The 18,914-nt window shown below is 48.0% G+C and overlaps 1 protein-coding gene across 1 annotated transcript; it reads right to left on the bottom strand.

Moving 5' to 3' along the window:
* Positions 1–2,976: 2,976 nt before the first annotated feature.
* On the bottom strand, positions 2,977–14,874 carry OVGP1 (oviductal glycoprotein 1). The gene is made up of 11 exons (XM_026483779.4): positions 14,850–14,874; positions 14,222–14,251; positions 13,381–13,582; positions 12,322–12,378; positions 11,942–12,107; positions 11,376–11,500; positions 9,844–9,952; positions 9,563–9,748; positions 7,895–8,011; positions 4,425–4,560; positions 2,977–3,452 (listed from the first exon to the last, which is right to left on the bottom strand). Exons 1-11 carry the CDS (start codon positions 14,872–14,874, stop codon positions 2,977–2,979), a joined length of 1,629 nt encoding a protein of 542 aa, XP_026339564.3.
* Between the last annotated feature and the right edge of the window lie 4,040 nt (positions 14,875–18,914).

Raw genomic sequence — 18,914 nt, 5'->3', positions numbered from 1 at the left:
CCACTTATCGACCTTGGACCAGGCACATATTTCATGGAACCCCTGTAACAACCTTAGGAGCTGATCTAACTTCCCCGTGATCACATAGTTAATCAAAGGCAGAGCTGGGACTTCAAGTCCTGTTTGCCTGGACTCAACCTGTATCTCAGCACAGCCTCCTCCTCCAAGCCTGGGGTGTTCACGCTCTCTCTGCCTAATGTGCTCAAAGGCATCAGCTTTAACGATAATGACAGAGATGTATGTGTGACTTAATTTTCTGTAGGAAGGGATTCTAATTGCTTTTCTTCCACTCTCCTAGTTGTCTGCTGCCTGCATAGAAAATGTAACCCTGTCCGTTGCTGCCCCCTGGTGGCAACATTCCTAACTTCACAAAAACAAGGTTTTGGAAACTTTTGTGGGACTCTTCTTTTTTTTAATGTATTTATTTATTTATTTATTTATTTATTTATTTATTTATTTATTTATTTATTTATTATTTTTTAATGTTTTTTTATTATATTATGTTAGTCACCATACAGTACATCCCCGGTTTCCGATGTAAAGTTCGATGATTCATTAGTTGCATTTAACACCCACTGCACCATGCAATACGTGCCCTCCTTACTAACCATCACCAGTCTATCCCATTCCCCCACCCCCTCCCCTCTGAGGCCCTCAGTTTGTTTCTCATAGTCCTTAGTCTCTCATTATGGGACTCTTCTAACGTCCAACGAGAAAGTGACAAAAGCTCCTAACATCATGTCCACAACTTACTTTCCTGTGTGGAGACAACTGGTGCCTGCTCATTGGTCGTGCCCATTAAGCCTGCATCCTGCCCCCTTGTCGACCCACGTCCAACCTGCCAGCTGTTCCTGGGACTTGTCCCTCACACATCTGTGCCTCTGACTTCTTGTCAATCCCTTAACACTGCAAGCTGTCTTACTGTGCTTACCAAGTCTTTTTTGCAGTGAGACATTAGTACATAAGCTCTCTGATTCTGCTTCCTCAGCCTGAGATGACATGTCTGTGAAGCACAGAGCAACCTCTCGTTTCTATCAGAAGCCAATCATTTGACTACTTTTCTTCTCTCTCCCACTAGAGTTTGGAGTCCTGTAGAAGCCTGGGTCCTGAAATACCACCCACTGTGCTCAGCACAGTGCCTTCCACTCAGAATTATCTACCAGGAGAGGGAAGAGGGTAGCAGGATACACAGGCTTCCATCCCCAGTTATTCAAGGAGTGCTCGGGGACCGTCTGTTCAAGGTACTGGGTCTATTTGGATATCATTGCTCTAGACCTTTCCAGTGGTGAAAGCAGGAAATATATTTGTGGATACATATATTTCTATATCAATTTCTATATCAACCAATCCATATATACTTTTAAAATCATGATTTCCTGCTGATACTTCTGAATCCAACACCCCAGGGTTCATTCTTGCCTTTCCTTTTTTCCTATCTGTAACTATTTCTCTGGCTGTGAGAAACATGGCTCTTCTTATGCACAGTATGTTTCTTTCTGTGTTTAATTCTGGAATACACATAAGACAGTTTCAAAATTGCTAACTTATATACCTATAAACAGCAAATTTGCCAGAGTACTGCATTTTCCACAGTTCCTTTTGTCTTTAACCCTTTAATATAGAGGCAAAATGCTATTGTCCAAAGTAACTAAGGTTTGTTCTTTCCTTCCCTATCCCTTCAACGTGATTATGTTGTTGCTGTCTTTTTAATACAGTTAAATACATGTGTTACTCTTTGTATTTCAATTTTGAGTTGATTTAATTTATTTTTATGGATCATGTGAAGCATTTTCATCATTCTAAAAGTCAGAATTACACAAATATTAGTACTCAGGTAAGTATCAGCCCCCCCCCCCGGTCCCCTGTCCCCAATCTCCCATTATTTCCACCCCATCCCCACTCAACTCCTACAGATACCAATCTCATTATTTCCATGTTTATCCTTTCTGTATTACTCTGTGCACAAATGAGCAGACACGTGTATTTTCTGTTTCCTTTTTTTCTTAAATGAAAGATAGCCTACTATAGATGTTCTTTTGTGCTTTTGTTCTCTTGACAATATTACAGTTGTTGTTTAAGTGATGTGCTTAGATGAGAACACCAAGAGCGTGAATGTAAATATAGAAGAAAAGAGACCAGAGGAGAGACTTGGAGCTCCCCAACATTAAGCGATCAGGAATGAGAGGAGAAATCAACATAGAACACTGTGAAGGAATGACCAGTCAGATAAAAACAAAAGCTGGAAGCACAGTGAAGAAAGAGCATCAAGGACAACAAAGTGACCAAGTGTGTCAATGCTGCTGCTGCCTCAAGAAAGGTTGGGACTGAGACTTGGCCACTGCAAGGAACAGCATGGGCATCACCAGTGACCTTAGCAAGAGTAGTTATATATTCGCGGGAGCAGTTGTTACACTGGAATGAAATTAGAGGATGCTGGGAAACTGAGCTGGAAGAGATTCTGTCTCTGACAACCCATGAGGGGAGTAGTTGTGCAAGACAGAGAGGGAAACACATAATCCACATTGGAAAATATCGGCATGGGCTAGACACAAACTCCCTCCTTCCAAAAAAAGCAGTAGGGGAAAGTACACTTGAAAGGCAGAAGCTGACAACTGCATTGCACAGGTCATTTCAAGAAAAGAACTCCAGAGGACTCCGATAAATTCTTGTGTTTCTAGTTTATTCGACAGAAAAGAAATGATCTCACTGGCCTTGGGGCCTGGTCATACCCATGTATGGTTTATGAATGTCTGAGTAAAAGCAGCTCCCGTCAGGGGACCTACAAGAAAACACAAGGGCTTTCCCCAGCTTCTGCCTTCAACAGAGTTTAGGCTCCTTGACCCACAGCAGAATTTTCTGGGTTTTCTTTTTTTAGAGAGAGAGTGCTTGTTGGAAGGGTCATCAAGTTGACAGAAGGATCGTTTCCATTAATGGGAACACAGGGGTTGTCAAAAGCAGGAGGAATGTGTCTTGGTGTTAGATGACAGGCCCTGAGGATGGTCTCCTGCTTTCAGCTTCCAACTGAAGATGAGCATAATCCCACAGGGGATCAGTGTCCACCTCAGAAGTCAAATTCTCTCCTCTAAGAGTCTTGGTCTGCCCATCAGGAGTGACTGCCATCTTTCCAGAGGGGATAGTCATCATTTCAGGGGTTATAGCCCTCTTTCCAAGGGGCTTGATCTTTCTTCCAGTGGTCCAAAGATAATTAGGAATCATAGAAGTCTCTCCAAGGGTCTCAGTCCTCCCTTCCATAGCAACAGTGTGCTTTCCAAAGGACTTAGTTTCCTTCGTAGGGGTCATAATCCCACCTCTGTGGCTTGTAGTTGTATTTTGAGACTTTCTATGGGTATTAATGGCTGGAGACTTGGTTATACTTGGCCTTTCAGGGCCAGTTCTTGGAGCATTCATAGCAGTTGAGAGCCAAAATTTTGGTGAAGGAGTTGAGATGAACTCTAGAGAAAATCATCAGAACAGGATGAGATGCCTACTGCTTCCTTCCCAACCTATTAATTACTGGCAGGACTACAACCACTCCTGGGCTGAAGTACCTGCTCCCAAATCCAGAGTTGAAGGATTTCATAATACACCCACTTGAGGGCATAAATAAAAGCCCACTGCATAGAAGCCCTGCTCCTTCACTCCATCATGTTAACGTGACTCCAGACATCCATGGGCACTTGGCAGACTTACTACATTTCTGGTGAATGACCCCAGGGAGCTTGCCAGTTTTCTATGCTTAAGGCTACACTTTGACCTCACTGCACATTCAGCCAGACCTTGCTGCCCCCAAGGCCTAATAACAGAAACCTCCTGTGTCCCCCATTGTAGGGGGCACTAGGAACAACACCAAGAACAAGGGGGCCACTCTAGACAGCATTTTGTAAAGAACTGGGTTGGAGTCTCATCTCTGTCCCTGAGTAGCAGTGTTAGCTTTCTGAGCCCGTTTCTTAGTCTGTAAAATGAAGGTTATAAATCATCTCAAAGGATGTTTCAGCTCCAGCATGCCAGGTTCCGTCTCCTAAACACCAGGGCAATCTCTACTATCAAAGAGATGTCAAGAGAAATCTGACGTCCTTTTCTGGCCCTTGTCCCATGAAAACAAGAGGAAGCAGCAGAGAAATAAACTGACCCATATTGAACACAGACTATGAGTCAGTAGTTTTAATTCCTTATCTCGTTTAGTTCTTGTAGTAATGTCATGAGTATGAGGATCATTCCCATTTTATAGATAGGGAAACCAAAGCTCAGAGGAGTCACATGGAGCGCGGCTCTAAACCCAGCAAATAGATTGTCCTGACATCAAAGTTTATTCTCTTCCCTTGATGTCATGCTGCCTCACCAAAGCCTTCAGATCTAACAGAAGGGACCCAGCCTCAGCCTGGTTATACAACTTCCAACCCCAGTTCCAGGCCATAACTACTCACCAGTCTGCACCAGGAGACTATTCAACTTGCTGACAAGGGGGAAAGGGCCAGTGCCACAGAAAGTGCCCTTGGCGTCATCCAGGTCCAATGTCCACACCATGGCTCCCCCAAAATGCTCTCTCTTTATGAACATGGCCTGAAAATGTAGTAGTCAGTCAACCTGTCCCCCAGACTGGGTACAACGGGAAAACACTGAAGATGGACCCTCGGAAACACTACAGGAGCAGCAGAGCCTGTGTTTGAATCCGACCTCTACCACTTCCTAGCTGAGGGATCTTGAAAAGGTCACACAAACCTTATGTGTCTTTGGATACCTGGGTGGCTCATTTGGTTAAGCGTCTGCCTTCAGCTCAGGTCATGGTCCCAGGGTCTTGGGATTGAGTCCCGCATGGGGTTCCCTGCTTAGCGGGAGCCTACTTCTCCCTCTCCTTCTACCCCTCCCCCCTGTTTGTGCTCTCTCTCTCTCTCTCTCTCAAATAAATAAATAAAATATTAAAAGCAAACAACAACAACAAAAACCTTATGTGTCTTAGTTGCCTCATTTGTAAAAAGGGGATAGTAATATTTCCAACATTTTTAGGGTCCAAAGAATTCCTCCATATACATGCTACAGCATGGATGGACCTCGAAGACATTACACTGAGTGCAAGAAGCCAGTCACGAAAGAACAAATACTGTATGATTCCACTCACAGGAGGTATTTGGAGTAGTCCGGTTCGTGTAAATGGAAACCAGAGCAGTGATTACCAAGGGCTGGGGGAGACAGGGATGGGGTTTCAGTCTGGGAAGATTAGAAAGTTCTGGAGATGGAAGGTGGTGATAGTTACACGAAGATATGAATGCGCTAAGTGCTACTGATCTGGATGCCTAAAAATGGGTTAAATGGCAGATTTTATGTTGTGTATATTTTGCCACAATTTTAAATACAGATTTAAAAAAAAAAAAAAGGAGTTCCTACCTGTGAAATGTTTGCAGCAATACCTTGCACCTAGGAAATGTTCATAAATATTAAAAACTGTTTCACCAAGATCTCAATGCTAGTCGCCATTATCATCATTGTCAATCAGAGATATCGCTATATTACTTTAAAATCACTTCCATATAACTTATCTCACAGCGATGCTACAAAGAAGAGAGAAACGACATTCACAGATAAGAAAATAAAGGTTTCTGTCCATGATTTCTAAAATCTCAGATATAACGACGTGGCAGGGTTTACACTCAAACCCAGGTCCCGTTACTGCTTTGCTAGCGTTCTCTGTCACGGTCGATGGAAGAGAGAGACCCCAGCACATCCACACAGCTGCATGAGTTGGCCAAATGAGTTGGCTCCTTTCTGAGATTTACTTGCCCCAAATGTAAAATAAGAAGGAGGGACCCAAATAGAGTTCAGCTGAAACTGTGAAGATTCGAGTTTTTATCCTGCTTACAAACGAACAAGCTGGCCTGCCGGGGTCATGTGTACGCATGCGCGCGCACACGATCTCTGCATCAGAGAACGGACCGTTATTACTCACAGCAGCACAACAGTCAGAATAGCACCTTGACTTTGGTCCCCATGCCCCAGTTGCCCGGAGAATGACACGGCGAAGGCCAGACAGTCACCTGCACGTGAAGGAGAAGGATCCCAAAATCACGAGACTTGAGCTTATCTAGGACAGCTCGCAAATCAGACCCTCGTCCCCTCTGGAAAGATTGAGAGCTTCACTGGAATGCAGACAAGTCCTGCCTGGGGAGAGACCTCTATAATCTCTGAATGTCAGCGAAGGCTCTGGGGGAGGAGGAAAGGCAGTTTTCTATTTTTATTAGAGCTGGTCTGCTTCCTTTGCTAAGAATGCCCAGACGGTGCAGGAACACTGGAGAAATTCAGGGATAATTATCTCCCAATGATGATCTCTAAGGTTTCTTTCAGCTCTGGGATTCCGTGATGAAATCCCTTAATCACCCTCACACAGGGCTCTGTCCCCTTCCAGCTCTGCAAGGTGCAGTGTGTCTTCTGGTCCCAAACTAGAGGGACCAGAGGTCCTGGAGGCTGAAAGCCACGCTCTCTACCTCTCTCCCGGCAGCAGGCTTGACCCAGTGATATGCGCGGAAGAGGTACACGGTGAATGCTGTCTTCTCTGGTGCTTTCTACCCCAAATTTCCCCCCAAAGAACACCTGACACCTGTCGCTTCTACATCACCTATAGTAGAGGAGATTGTGACTTCTTTTTTTTTTTCAATATTTTATTTATTTATTTAACAGAGAGAGAGTCATCCAGCGAGAGAGGGAACACAAGCAGGGGGAGTGGGAGAGGAAGAAGCAGGCTCCCAGAGGAGGAGGGAGCCCGATGAGGGGCCCGATCCCAGGACCCTGGGATCACGCCCTGAGCCAAAGGCAGACGCTTAACGACGGAGCCACCCAGGCACCCCGAGACTGTGACTTCTAATAAGCCCCAGTAATCAGGCAGTTGCCAAGTCCTGACAATTTCTCACTCAAAAATTACGTCCTTTTCCATCCACCTGGTCCAGACCCTCATTACCTTCCCTGCACACCTCCACGTTCCTTAGAGCTTCCAAAATACCAGACTGGTTCCAGCAGGATCACATGGGGACATACTAAGAACAGTTTCCAGATTCTTTCTAAGACCTGCTAAATATTTGGGGTGGAGCCAAGACTTTCTACATTTATCAAGTCTCGGGTGATTCCAAAGTAGAGGCAGGTTCAGAAATCACCAAAGCATGTCTATAGAAACCTGCCCTGCTCACCGTCCTTCAACATTGCTTACACAGGGGGGGAAGCGGTGGTCACAGTGAAGTTCTAAAGGTTTCAAACTTGCAGGACATATGCCTGCTCAGATACTCGATTTTGCCTTAAAATGCCTGCAAGAAGAGGGCCAAATACCTTCACCAGCATTCAAGTCCCTCTATAAACTGACCTGCACTTTACTGCTTTCTCTTACACTTTACAAAAATTCTCCGCCCCACCCAAACTCTTCTTTGAACATACTTTGAATGAGCTTTCAGTACCCATCGAACCTCTCCCCATGTCATTGCTTCCTCCTGCTGTTCACCTCCCTCAGGAAGCCCTCCCTGACTCTCCTACCCTGACACACACCAGTGATATTCATGGAGGGCTTAGCGTGACCTACCTCATATTGGTATTTATCTGTTACGAAATTATCTGGTCCAAACAGAGAAGAAGAAACTGTTGCCAAAAATCTGGGTAAACTGAGAGAAGTCATGTCTCCCCTCAAAACCGAGATTCCTTCTCTTCAAAAGGAGAGTGTTACATGGACGGGATTAGGAAATCCCAGGTAGGTCAGGTATGGCTGAGACTCACCTGATCTGGGCAACCTCACCTTTTTATCCTCCACCCAGTACACACACACACACACACACACACACACACACATACATTGTACAGATAAGAGCCTCATGGGAGTCAGAAGGAAACAATATGCTGGAGGAAGAAAGGACCGGGGTCTTACCTTATAATTGAAGCTGATGGCATCATCATAGCCAACCCACTCCTTCCCCTTGTAGGCATATGGGACATGCTGAAAATCAATCCAGCGCTTTGTCGCTCTCCGGAGAAAGGAGCAAATCTACCAGGAGGATCACCAGGTTAGTTCTGGGAAGTGCCAGGGAGAGAATCACCAGCAGGCACACTGCTCTTTTCCCAGTGGTAAAGAATCCAAGGATCCCTCCCCAGGGAGGGAGAAGATGCAGACCAAAGAGGGAGTGGGAAGCCCCTCACGGAAGACCTTCTCTCTTTCCTGAACAAATTCCTACTAGAACACGGTCCTTTCTCTAATGTCTGCCAAGGAGTGGCTGACATCCTTAGATGCCAAATCAGGCTTTGCTAAATAATGCCAATGCCAAGCTACTAACGGTAACCTATCTGACCTTGACCACACCTGTATCTCTTCCAAAGAAGTTACCATAAACAAACCTCTCCTCTCTTCATTAGAAATCAGCAGGAAGGGCCCAGTCTCGGTAGTTCTCAAACTAGCTTGTGAGCCTCTAATAAATTTCGAGTTCTCAAAGGTAGGGAGAACTGGGTTGCTACAATCAGTTGAGCATCTGAGTGTCTGCTGGGTGCCCGGCCTTGTGCTAGAAACCAGATGCCACAAAGAAGTCGAAGCGTTCAAGCCAGTTGCAGAAGCTTATGTCTGAGGCCTTTTTTCTTTCCTTTCTTCCTCTTTTTGGTTCTTTAAAGGTTCTATCAACATCTCTTTGCCCTGTAATGCCCTTCAAGAACATTATTTCCACCATGCCATGACTCGTAACCATGCTTCGCTGGCTTAGCAGGAAAACATCTCCAGCCAGCCAGCACAGAGCAGAGACTGGGGAGACCCTGCGCTTCCACTCGTACCTACAGCACCCACACACACTATGTGCCCCAGTACCTGCTGCCCTCTGCCTGCGGGGCCCTTCCCTCTTACCATTCCTGCCCATCAGGATTCTTCCTGCGCTCCAAAGCTCTGCTCTGTGAGACCTTTCCAGATCCCTAAGTCACACCCCCTGTGTCTCTTATTGTCCTCTCTTGTGTTTAATAGTCCCTTCAGTCCATGTCTCTTTCCTCCACTCAGTAGTAAGCTTTGTTGAGATGGAGAATAAGGGAATGGAACTGGGGTAAGAAGAAAGACTCTGTAGGAGGGAATGTCTTGGAATGGCTTCAGAATAATCTAGTAGTGGAAGGGAGGGGAGTCGGGGAGCGAAGATGAAATACAGTGGGCCAGGAGTGGTTAGTGATTGAAGCTGGTGAGGGGTAGGTGGTAGTGGGGGAGGGGGGGAGGAGGTTATCTTATTTTTTTACTTTTGCAAACGTTTGAAATTATACATATTTCAAATATTATTATTTTTATTTAGGCCAGAGAGTCGTAAGTCAGGATTGACTTGTATAACAGTTAAGATTCTTTTGAGGGGTCCCCCTCCACTTGGACTCCACCCAGCCCCTCATGCCTTACAAGGGACTGAAATACCTTCCGCTGAAGAAAAAGGAAATATCTCAGATAGTGGATTTCTCTTGCGCTGGTCAACCACTTCTTTGTCCTGTCTCCAGCCCTCAGCCTTGCCTCTGCCTGGTTGTCCTTGCTCTTGCCCTGGCCCAGGATGAAGAAGCCCTAATAGACAGACATCCCTACTCCCGTCACCTCATAATAAGCCAAGAAGCCAGCTTGCTTGGTGTACTTTCCCGGAGACGCGGGTCCCACAGCTTCGGCCTGCAGTCCATTCTTAGAGGCTTTGAGGAGGCGAAAGGTACGTCCGTAGGTGGGGAATCCCATGAGGAGCTTCTCTGGGGGTGCCCCGAGCTTTCGCCAGTAATTCATGGCATGTGCCTGTATGTAGGAAGACCACAAATCCCTCCGTGTTACTGAGGGCCGACAGCCTGGGCTCAGGGCAGGTGTCTGGGCCCCTCGAGGTCTTTCCTTACCGAAGAGCTGGGGTCTCCAGACAGAGAGAACAGGGGGCTATTGTGCCCTGTGAACTTTTCCCAGCTTCCATGAAAGTCGTAAGACAAGACATTGATGAAATCCAGGAGTCTGCGAGGGCGAGAGGAGGAGACATGCAGGTTGGGCTAACTAGATTTTCAAGTCAGATCACCAGATGACTAACCAGCGAACTAGTTGTGCACTGGCCGCATAAGCTTCCCTCCCATTTCAGCCCAGGCTGCCTGCCTGTCTGCGCCATCTGCTTGAAATGGGCCACCGCAGCACACAGCCGACAAGGAACATCAGGACCCATGCCATCCTGACAGCTTCCATGGAAGTAGGCAGCAGTCAGACAAGAAAACACATTCGTGGGGCGCCGGGGAGCCTCAGTCAGGTAAGCATCTGCCTTCAGCTCAGGTCATGATCTTGGGGTCCTGGGATCGAGTCCAGTCGGACTCCTGCTCACCCCCTGCTCGTGCTTACACTCACTTTCTCTCTCTCAAATAAATAAATAAAATATTTTTTGAAAATTTAAAAAAGGAAACAGCCGTGCCCAACCCCAGTGCTCACAGGTGGCATAAACGGTCATGAGGAAGGCAGCACTGCCCCACGGCAGCTACAGAGCTTCTGTCCTCCAGCCTTCAAGGCACCAGTGAAACCATGGCTTCCAGAACACTTTCAGAATGAACAAATGTCAGTGAGCACTTACCAGTCATGGGCACCAAGGTGTACAAGGACTCCGTCATTTAATTTCAATAACTAAATTTTAGAGCTGAAGACGCCGAGACTCTGACACGCTCACTACCTTGCCTAAGGTCACCCAGCCGCCCCACGGTCGGACTCCCTCAGTCCTGCCTTCTAGTAAGAACAATGCTGACAGCCTCTATGCCCCACGGGGTCTCTCCCTGCTGCCCCCACATGGAAACCCAGCTCCCTGGTGTCTTCACACACAGACACACCCCGTCCTCTCTTTCATTCTGCATCGGCCTCAGCTTCTCATCTGTAAATACTCCGTTCTCGAGGTTTGAGAAAATTAGCCCAGAGCCGGCATGTCCAGGAAGAGCAAGTTATGAGCTATTCTTTGTTCAGCTTTGTAACTTTTGCACAGAGACCCGTGCTCGGAAAGCTAGGCCTGGCTGGCCATGCCTCATTTTGTATTTGGGGCAGTGACTGCCGATTCCTCTGCCTCTGATGCCAGCCGTGGGCAGCACAGCGCATGTCTACAGCTGTCCCCTAGGATGGCAGAGGCCAGGTCCAGGGTATGTTCCCCGTGAGACCCAGCAAAGGTCTCTGCAGGACACCCTACCCAAGACGACGTGACTGTGGGGACTGCTTCCGCACCTCCCTCTGATCTCCTAAAGAAATCCCAGGCTACGTGGCGCTAACCCTTGTCCCTGCCATGGCCCTTGGCTGGCCCCCCAACTAGCCCCTGGACGCGGAGAACTCAGGGGCGGGTTTCGGCAGCGCTGCGGTTCTGAGCGCCACCAGCCTCCTTCCCTCCGATGTCCCGCCTCACCAGGCAGCATGCACTCACCTTCCTAGAGAGCGCACATCGTAAGCTGTTTGAATGATGTGTGGATCCCCAGAGACAGCAGCAGAGAGCAGCAGCCTGGGACGCCCAGCGCGTAGGGCCTCCTTCCGGAAGGCGAACAGGAGCTCCTGCCAAGAAAGAGGCAGACGCAGAGACCCAGACCAAGAAGTCAGGAACAGAAAGTATCAGCCAGGAAAGCTTCATTTACAGAGCTCCTTGAGTCAGACACAGGCCCTGCACCCAGGCTCCTGAGAGAGGTGGCCTTGAGCCACCATAGTAAGTGACTTAATAGAGGGGTAGAGGGGTGGTGGGCAGGGTCAGGAGCACAGGCTGCAGACTGCTTGCCCGAGGGAGGCTAGGCATTTGCACAGGACAGGCATCACCTGGGCTGCAGGGCTGGACCAGGACCTGGATACGCCTGGCACTTCTAAGATGATGGTAGTCAACGAACATTCTTCTACCACTCTCCTGCCCCTGTCCCTGGCCTTCTGCCCCCCCTGTGCCACGAGCCCAGCTAGGATAAAAGCAGAATCATTGCCAGATCCTGGAGCTGCCAGACTTGGCCTTACTTCAATTAAGAGGAGAAAAGTCCACCGGTCACTCTTGGGGCTGCCCCTCAGTCCAGGGTACAGGAAGAAGAGGTCCAGACCATCAAACTTATGTTTCCTCAGGAGGGATATAACCGAATCAATAAACCTTTCCCGGTTGGATAATGTGGACAGCATATTGGTGAACCTGCAGGAGACCCAGGGTGAGGCGAGGAAGGAAGGCTTTCTGCAGAACCACAAGCCCCCACAAAGCCCCTTGGTAAGCACCCTGGGGAGGGCACACGGTAGGGCTGGAGGAAAGGAAGGCAGGTCAACCCTTCTGAGAAGGCCCTCCCGGCACCGGGGGCTAAATACCCAGGGACGGGGAATTCAAGCAGCAGGGAGGGGCTGCAGAGTCTCACCTGGATGTACCGAAGTTCCACCCACCGATGGACAGCAGTGTTCTCAGCTCCCCGTTCCTGTGATGTGGGAAAGAGGGAGGTAAGCTGGGGCCCCACTCCAGTGGTCCCTGAGGAACAGTGGAAAGTAGAGGGGGAGGGAGGAGAAGTGAAAGGGGAAGGCGGGCGGAGGGAGGGAGAGAGAAGAGCAGACCAAAGCACAGGGAAGAAAAGAAAGGAAGATGGAGAACAATCAACCCATGGGTCATCACAACCCAGGACCCCCCAGGCTGTCCAAAGTCCACAAAATGCCCCCACATCCCCATGACGCTCCCACGTAAAGAAAAAGAAAGTAGTCTAAAATGTTTCTTTTCATTGTTTTCTTAGTCGACAAATATTTATTGAGCAATTACTATGTGCGGTTGATCGATTTAGATGCTCGATTGAGATACAACAGAGAGTGAGACAGACAAGCTCCCTGCTCTCAGGGAGCCTGTGATCAAGTGACAAAGATTTTTACCTTGGCCATCAATCACCATTCATGCAGAGACAGACCTCCCCCTGGACAGGGAGAGAAGCCAGGAGTTGTGGGGATAGGAATACTTCTGCAAGCACTTCCTGGGCACCAGCTCTGTGCAAAGACACTCACCTCGCTGCTGGTATACAAACCTATTGGAGACCCTGCTCCTTCCCTTGGGGGGGTCATTTGCCCGGGGTGTGTGTGTGTGTGTGTGTGTGCAGGTGACAAATGGTAATAAAGATACTGGCATCTGTGATGTGCAGGCTCTCCTTGAAGCATTCTAACAGCATTAGTACATGAGCTCGCCCCACTGGCTTGACGGGTGGTGGGGGGGGGGTACCAGGCAGAGGCAACGGGGCCTCACAAGGTCAAGGAGGCAAGAATGAGCTCAGGGTATTACTCAACAGGGAGTTCTCAGGCAGGGATGCTCCCGAGTCCCACTTGAGAGGGGGCTAGGATCAGAAGAACCGGAAGAGAGTTGATGAGTACCGAGAGACACAGGATTAATTTTCTTCTGCCTGTAAAACCTGAAAAAACGATCCCCACGCACAGTTTGAACACACCTCTGCTTGAGCTTGTTGAACTCTGGGTAGGTAATCTCATCCTGGGGGTCCTTCGCAACAATCTGATTGTCGTTCATTGAGGCAAAGGCAAATATCAGGTGGGTGCAGAGAAAGGGGTCCAGGTCCCGGGGCAAGACGGAGGCAGGGCTGGGGCGCCCCTGCGCCCAACTGGTGAAATAACACACCAGTTTATGGGCAGCGCCTGGCAAGGGAGGACACGCATTAGCTGGCAGAGCCCAAGGGACAGGACGGATCGGCTTCCACAGAGCACTGTGAACAGCCCCCATGCAGACACAACCCAAGGCGACACAGAGGTCTTGTCCCCCCCCCACCCCCGCTGCCCCTACTGCTGAGGCCCCAGAGGGGAAAAGAATGCCTTATGGAATCCTGATTAGAATGGATCCTCAAGTCTGGACCCTGGCACACAGAGCGACACAAGTGGTGGGTGACTAAAAAACCTGCCGCTGGGGCGCCTGGGTGGCACAGTGGTTGGGTGTCTGCCTTCGGCTCAGGGCATGATCCCGGCGTTATGGGATCGAGCCCCACATCAGGCTCCTCTGCTATGAGCCTGCTTCTTCCTCTCCCACTCCCCCTGCTTGTGTTCCCTCTCTCGCTGGCTGTCTCTATCTCTGTTGAATAAATAAATAAAATCTTTGAAAAAAATAAAAATAAAAAAAAATAAATAAAAAACCTGCTGCTGAACTGCAGCAGGAATCAATGATCCCTGGGACACAGGAGTGGCGGGGGGGGGCAGGGAGGGGCTTCAGGGGACACTCGACACAGAGCACTTCTCAGCCCGAGAAGCTCCCCGGCTCTGGAGAGGAGGACACAATTTCCTTACCATCGCACTGCTTCAGCACAAGAACCAGCCCTGCAGGAAACAAGGAATGGAATCACACTCACATTCCCATGTCTGCCCAGAGTGACATGCCCCAGCCCCCCTCCAGTCCTCCAGCGCCCCCACCAACCGGGCCCCATAGCCAGACACAGACGCACACATGGAGACACGCTGCGTTCACTTTTTCCTCTAAGTTGAGCCAGTGTTGCCAGAGCTATTGAAGCCCCTATTTACCCCCAACAAACACCACGTGGGTACACGCATGCTTAGCACGGGGACAACGATGACTTCGAAGTCCCAGCAAAAGCTCTAGGCCAGTGGTTCTCACCCTGGCTGCAAGTATAAAAAGTAGTGATGTTCCGGCTCCTCCCCTAGAGATTCTGATACCACTGGTCCAAGGTGGAACTGGGCATAGAGATATTTAATGGGTAACTATTGGATAGGAGGACCACAGCTCAGATCACTCCTGCCTGGGCCCCTCTGGCCCTTCACTATGTCCCATCCCAACTCCACCTAATCCAGCCCCCAAGTCCGTGGCTGCTTCTCAAGCACTCGAGAGGTGACAAACGTAGGAAGCCCGGTATCTCCTGGACTGAGTGACGTTGTGGGGGCTGGGACCTGCCACACTCACCAATCCACAGCAACAGCCTGCCCATCTCAGAGGTCTGAGAGAGGCGAGGCTAGGGCACGAGCCCCTTTATAGGAGTTCTGGGACAGCCCTGGGACAGCGCTGGCGTAGCCCAGCTACACACACACAAAACCAGGGCCAGTGATTAATGGGCTGTTGCCCGAGTCACAGTGACCCCAGCACCTCCCACCCTCCCTCTCCAGCAGAGCTGTAGCTCTCAGAGCCAACAAAGCGATAGCTGGGTCTGACACTGGCACCCAGTGGGTGTCCGCCAAGGGCCATGGCAAGGGCAGAGCTGTGCTCAGCCCTGTTCCTGGGATTTGCCCCCCATGGAGGAGTAAACACTGTGTGGAGGCAGTAATTCTACTGTTATCAGATTATTGGTTAGGGAAGCGGTGTAATATAAAGTTTAAAAGTCCCAGCTTTGGACCTAGGCAGGCTAAGGTTTGAATCTCAGTGTCATCAGTGAGAAGTTTTATGATCTTGGGCATGACTTAGATCTTCGAGCTTCAGCTTCCACTCTTGTAAAATGGAGATCACAGCTCATACTCACCTCATAAGGTTTTATGGGAATTAAAAAGATAATGTATGAAAGACTGTTAGTTCAGGACTTGGCGTGTAATAAGGGCTCAGTGAGTGGCAGCTGTTACTAAGGACACCGAAAGAGTTGCCCCGCAGAGTGGGGTTCTCAGATTCATGTGCTGACACGTGCCAGGCAGGTAATGTACATGGGTGAAATGGACACAATATAATAGCTCACTGTCCACTTTATGAGAACAACAGTTCAAGCCCAGTGATACACACCGACTAACCTGAAGCCTCTTGGTTGAGAGACAATAGAGATCGGTATGAACAGGGACAGCACTCCAAGTAGCTGCTAATGGTTGCCATGGATGAAATAGATCCCATGTTGGAAGATCCCTCAACGTCTCTCTCCCTTCCTTTTCTTTCTTTCTTTCTTTTTCTTTCTTTCTTTCTTTCTTTCTTTCTTTCTTTCTTTCTTTCTTTCTTTCTTTCTTTCTTTCTTCTTTCTTTTTTTTTCTTTCCTTCTTTCTTTCTTTCTTTTTTCTTTCTTTCCTCTCTTTTTTTCTCTCTCCCCCTCCCTCCTCCCTTCCTTCTTCCATCTCTTTTCTTTCCTTCTTTCTTTCTTTTTCTTTCTTTCTTTTTCTTTCATTCTTTCTTTCCTTCTTTCTTTCTTTCCTCTCTCTCCCCCTCCCTCTCCTCCCTCCCTCCATTCCTCTTTTCTTTCTTTCTTTCTTTCTTTCTTTCTTTCTTTCTTTCTTTCTTTCTTTCTTTCTCTTTCTTTCTTCTCTCTTTTTCTTTCTTGCTTTCTCCTTTCCTTCCTTCCTCTCTTTCTTTCTCTCTCTTTCTTTGTCAGAGAGACAGAGAGAAAGAAAGAGAGAGCACAAGCAGGGAGAGTGGCAGGCAGAGGGAGCAGCAAGCTCCCCCTGAGCAAGGAGCACAATGCAGGACTTTATCCCAGGACCCTGGGATCATGACCTGAGACGAAGGCAGACACTTAACTGATTGAGCCACCCAGGCGTCCTGATCTCTCAATTTCTTTCTTTTTTCTTTTTTTAAGATTTTATTTATTTGACAGCGATAGAGACAGCCAGCGAGAGAGGGAACACAAGCAGGGGGAGTGGGAGAGGAAGAAGCAGGCTCATAGAGGAGGAGCCCGATGTGGGGCTCGATCCCATAACGCCGGGATCACGCCCTGAGTCGAAGGCAGACGCTTAACCGCTGTGCCACCCAGGCGCCCCTGATCTCTCAATTTCTTAAGACAAAAATCTGAATCTTTGTGTGAGTGAATAATGTTTGAGCCAGTATATAAGCCAGTGCTGGGACTGTGTTATGACCCTAAGGAACATAATTATATAATTCTGGAGACCTGAGAGCCAATGTTTTATAAAAATACAGCAGCAATATGAAGGATAAACAAAATAGATCTGTAGCCAGATGCTTTTATGATCCATCAGTTTTCTCTTCCTGCTACAGAGGATCTCAGATCATGAGTAGGTCCCATATTTCAGGGTCTGAATCTCAATCATGGAGGACCAGAAATCGGATGCCCATCTTCCCAGAGACTGAGAGTTCACCTAATCCCCGTGTCACAGAGATACTAACCAAATGTCAATATAATAAATGACACAGGGAAATACAATGACTAGTGGTTGAATTTGCATCCCTTCCAGTATGAAGAAGTCAGAAAATCACTTTTTTTTAATCAGAAGATGGCTTGGATACCATGGAACAAAAACATTAAATGGTATAGAACGTTTAGGCAAAGGATGTTTCAGTAGAACTCTAGGCTCGCCTGATGGCATAGCCCACCTAAGAGACTGTGTCTGCATTTGTTCATTCATCTTCGTCTTCCTTTAAGTATTCAATTAATAGTCACTGAGCATGTGCCGGGCCTTGCTAGGCACTCTGCATACAATGGTGAGCAAGACAGTGTCTGCTCTCACAGAGCTTCTAGTCTAGTGAACAGATTATTCTAGTGAACAGAGCTAGTGTAGGTCTCCCTCTTGAAGAAGGATGTGTCTCTCATCTCTCTTGGATAGGGGCAATGGGGAAAACATGAGTTTTGTTGCTAAACAGACTTGAGATCCAGTTCTTACCCTGCACCGTCGCTGGGGCCACCTGCATGTCAATGCCACGCTCCATTCCTTGGGTGAGTAACCTGAATCAGGTGATAATGAAGCCTCCTGAGGGCAACACCGGACCAGGCTGGGCAACAACTTGAACCTCTAACGTTACGTTACCCCTGGTGTGGTTTCTAACACTAATGACCGTGCTCTTACTTCCCAATTCCTAGCCTGAGTCACCTAATTCTTGTTAACGGGTCTCTGCCTTCATTTCTCTTCCTGTTCTGTAAACTATAGGCACTACAGCAGTTCGCCAGGGCCTGGGTCCTGACTCAGTCTTGCCAGACACCTGCGGCCCTTGCTGGCTATCTTTTAAGACCCCCCCCTTGAATGAATGCCTGCCTTTCTCTACTTCTAAGCCTCCCCTCACGCCCGCTCCTGTCCCCCAGATTCCATATCACTGAGCTTAACCACTAGGTTTGTGCCCTTCTATCCCGACTCCTACCAGAAGCACTCGTTCTTCATGCTGCCTCCAGGACAGAGCTAAATCTGCCTGCCAATCTGAACCGCCTTCATCTGCACCTGGGTCAGTCCTCTGGGATCCTATTCTGCTGCAGTGGGTAAGGCTGGATCTCAGACCTACCCATTGCATGCCTCAGGATGACAGAGGATGAAAAGAACACCACAATGTAACAAGGGATGCCCCAGAGTGACCTCTGCTTCATTCAGCGATGACCACGCCAAGGATGGTAACTACGACTCCACGTGTATAGATGATGAACAGTAAATGCTGAATGAGGGTCATGTTCAAAGTCACTGTGCCGTGTCATGCTGTCTGCTCTCAATCCTTGAGTTCTTGCTCTCAAACAATACAACCATTGTTATATATTTTACACACCCACCCGGATACTTGAAAATACTCCTCCCTAGTGCTTAGCCTGTTCTCACGAGTGAGAAGACACTTACAAATGTCTTTAAGTTGGCTTACTGAAGAAACGCCTACAGCACTGCACCCCCTCCCATATTTTACGATACTCAACTAGTTGAAGGCAAGATCACGGAGCTGAAATACCTTGGTTTTAACAAAGCGTTCGGCCAAATCTTTCGTGATACTCATGGGGATAAACTGGACACGTATGACTTGAACAAAATCAATTGGTTGAATCTAAGAGCCCAAAGAGTGTTGACTAGATTGGTGCAAACTTGAAAGATCTTTACCATTTTACATCTTTACAATGAATGGGATAGGGTTGCCTGGCTGGCTCAGCTGGTAGAGCGTGCCACTCCTGACTTCATGGCTGTGAATTTGGGCCCCACATGTGGTGTGTTTACTTAAAATTAAAAATTAAAAAAAAAAAAAGACCCTAATGGGATAGAGCAGTGTTTCCCAATATTTGGTATGAGATGATTTTTGGTTGTGCATAAGGATTTTAAAAATATTAATGTATAGTAAGAAGTGTATTTTCCTCACATACCTAAT

This window comes from Ursus arctos, unplaced genomic scaffold (assembly GCF_023065955.2).
Source record: "Ursus arctos isolate Adak ecotype North America unplaced genomic scaffold, UrsArc2.0 scaffold_12, whole genome shotgun sequence".
Lineage (NCBI taxonomy): Eukaryota > Metazoa > Chordata > Mammalia > Carnivora > Ursidae > Ursus > Ursus arctos.
Note: the sequence above shows the minus strand (reverse complement) of the source record. Positions and strands in the feature narration are given on the sequence as shown.

Coding starts and splice junctions, on each gene's coding strand:
- OVGP1 (XM_026483779.4), bottom strand. CDS start 14,874: ATGGGCAGGCTGTTGCTGTGGATTG. Junction 9,749..9,843: donor CTGGAGACCCCAGCTCTTCG/GTAAGGAAAGAC, acceptor TCCTACATACAG/GCACATGCCATGAATTACTG. Junction 4,561..7,894: donor CCATCAGCTTCAATTATAAG/GTAAGACCCCGG, acceptor CTACATTTTCAG/GCCATGTTCATAAAGAGAGA.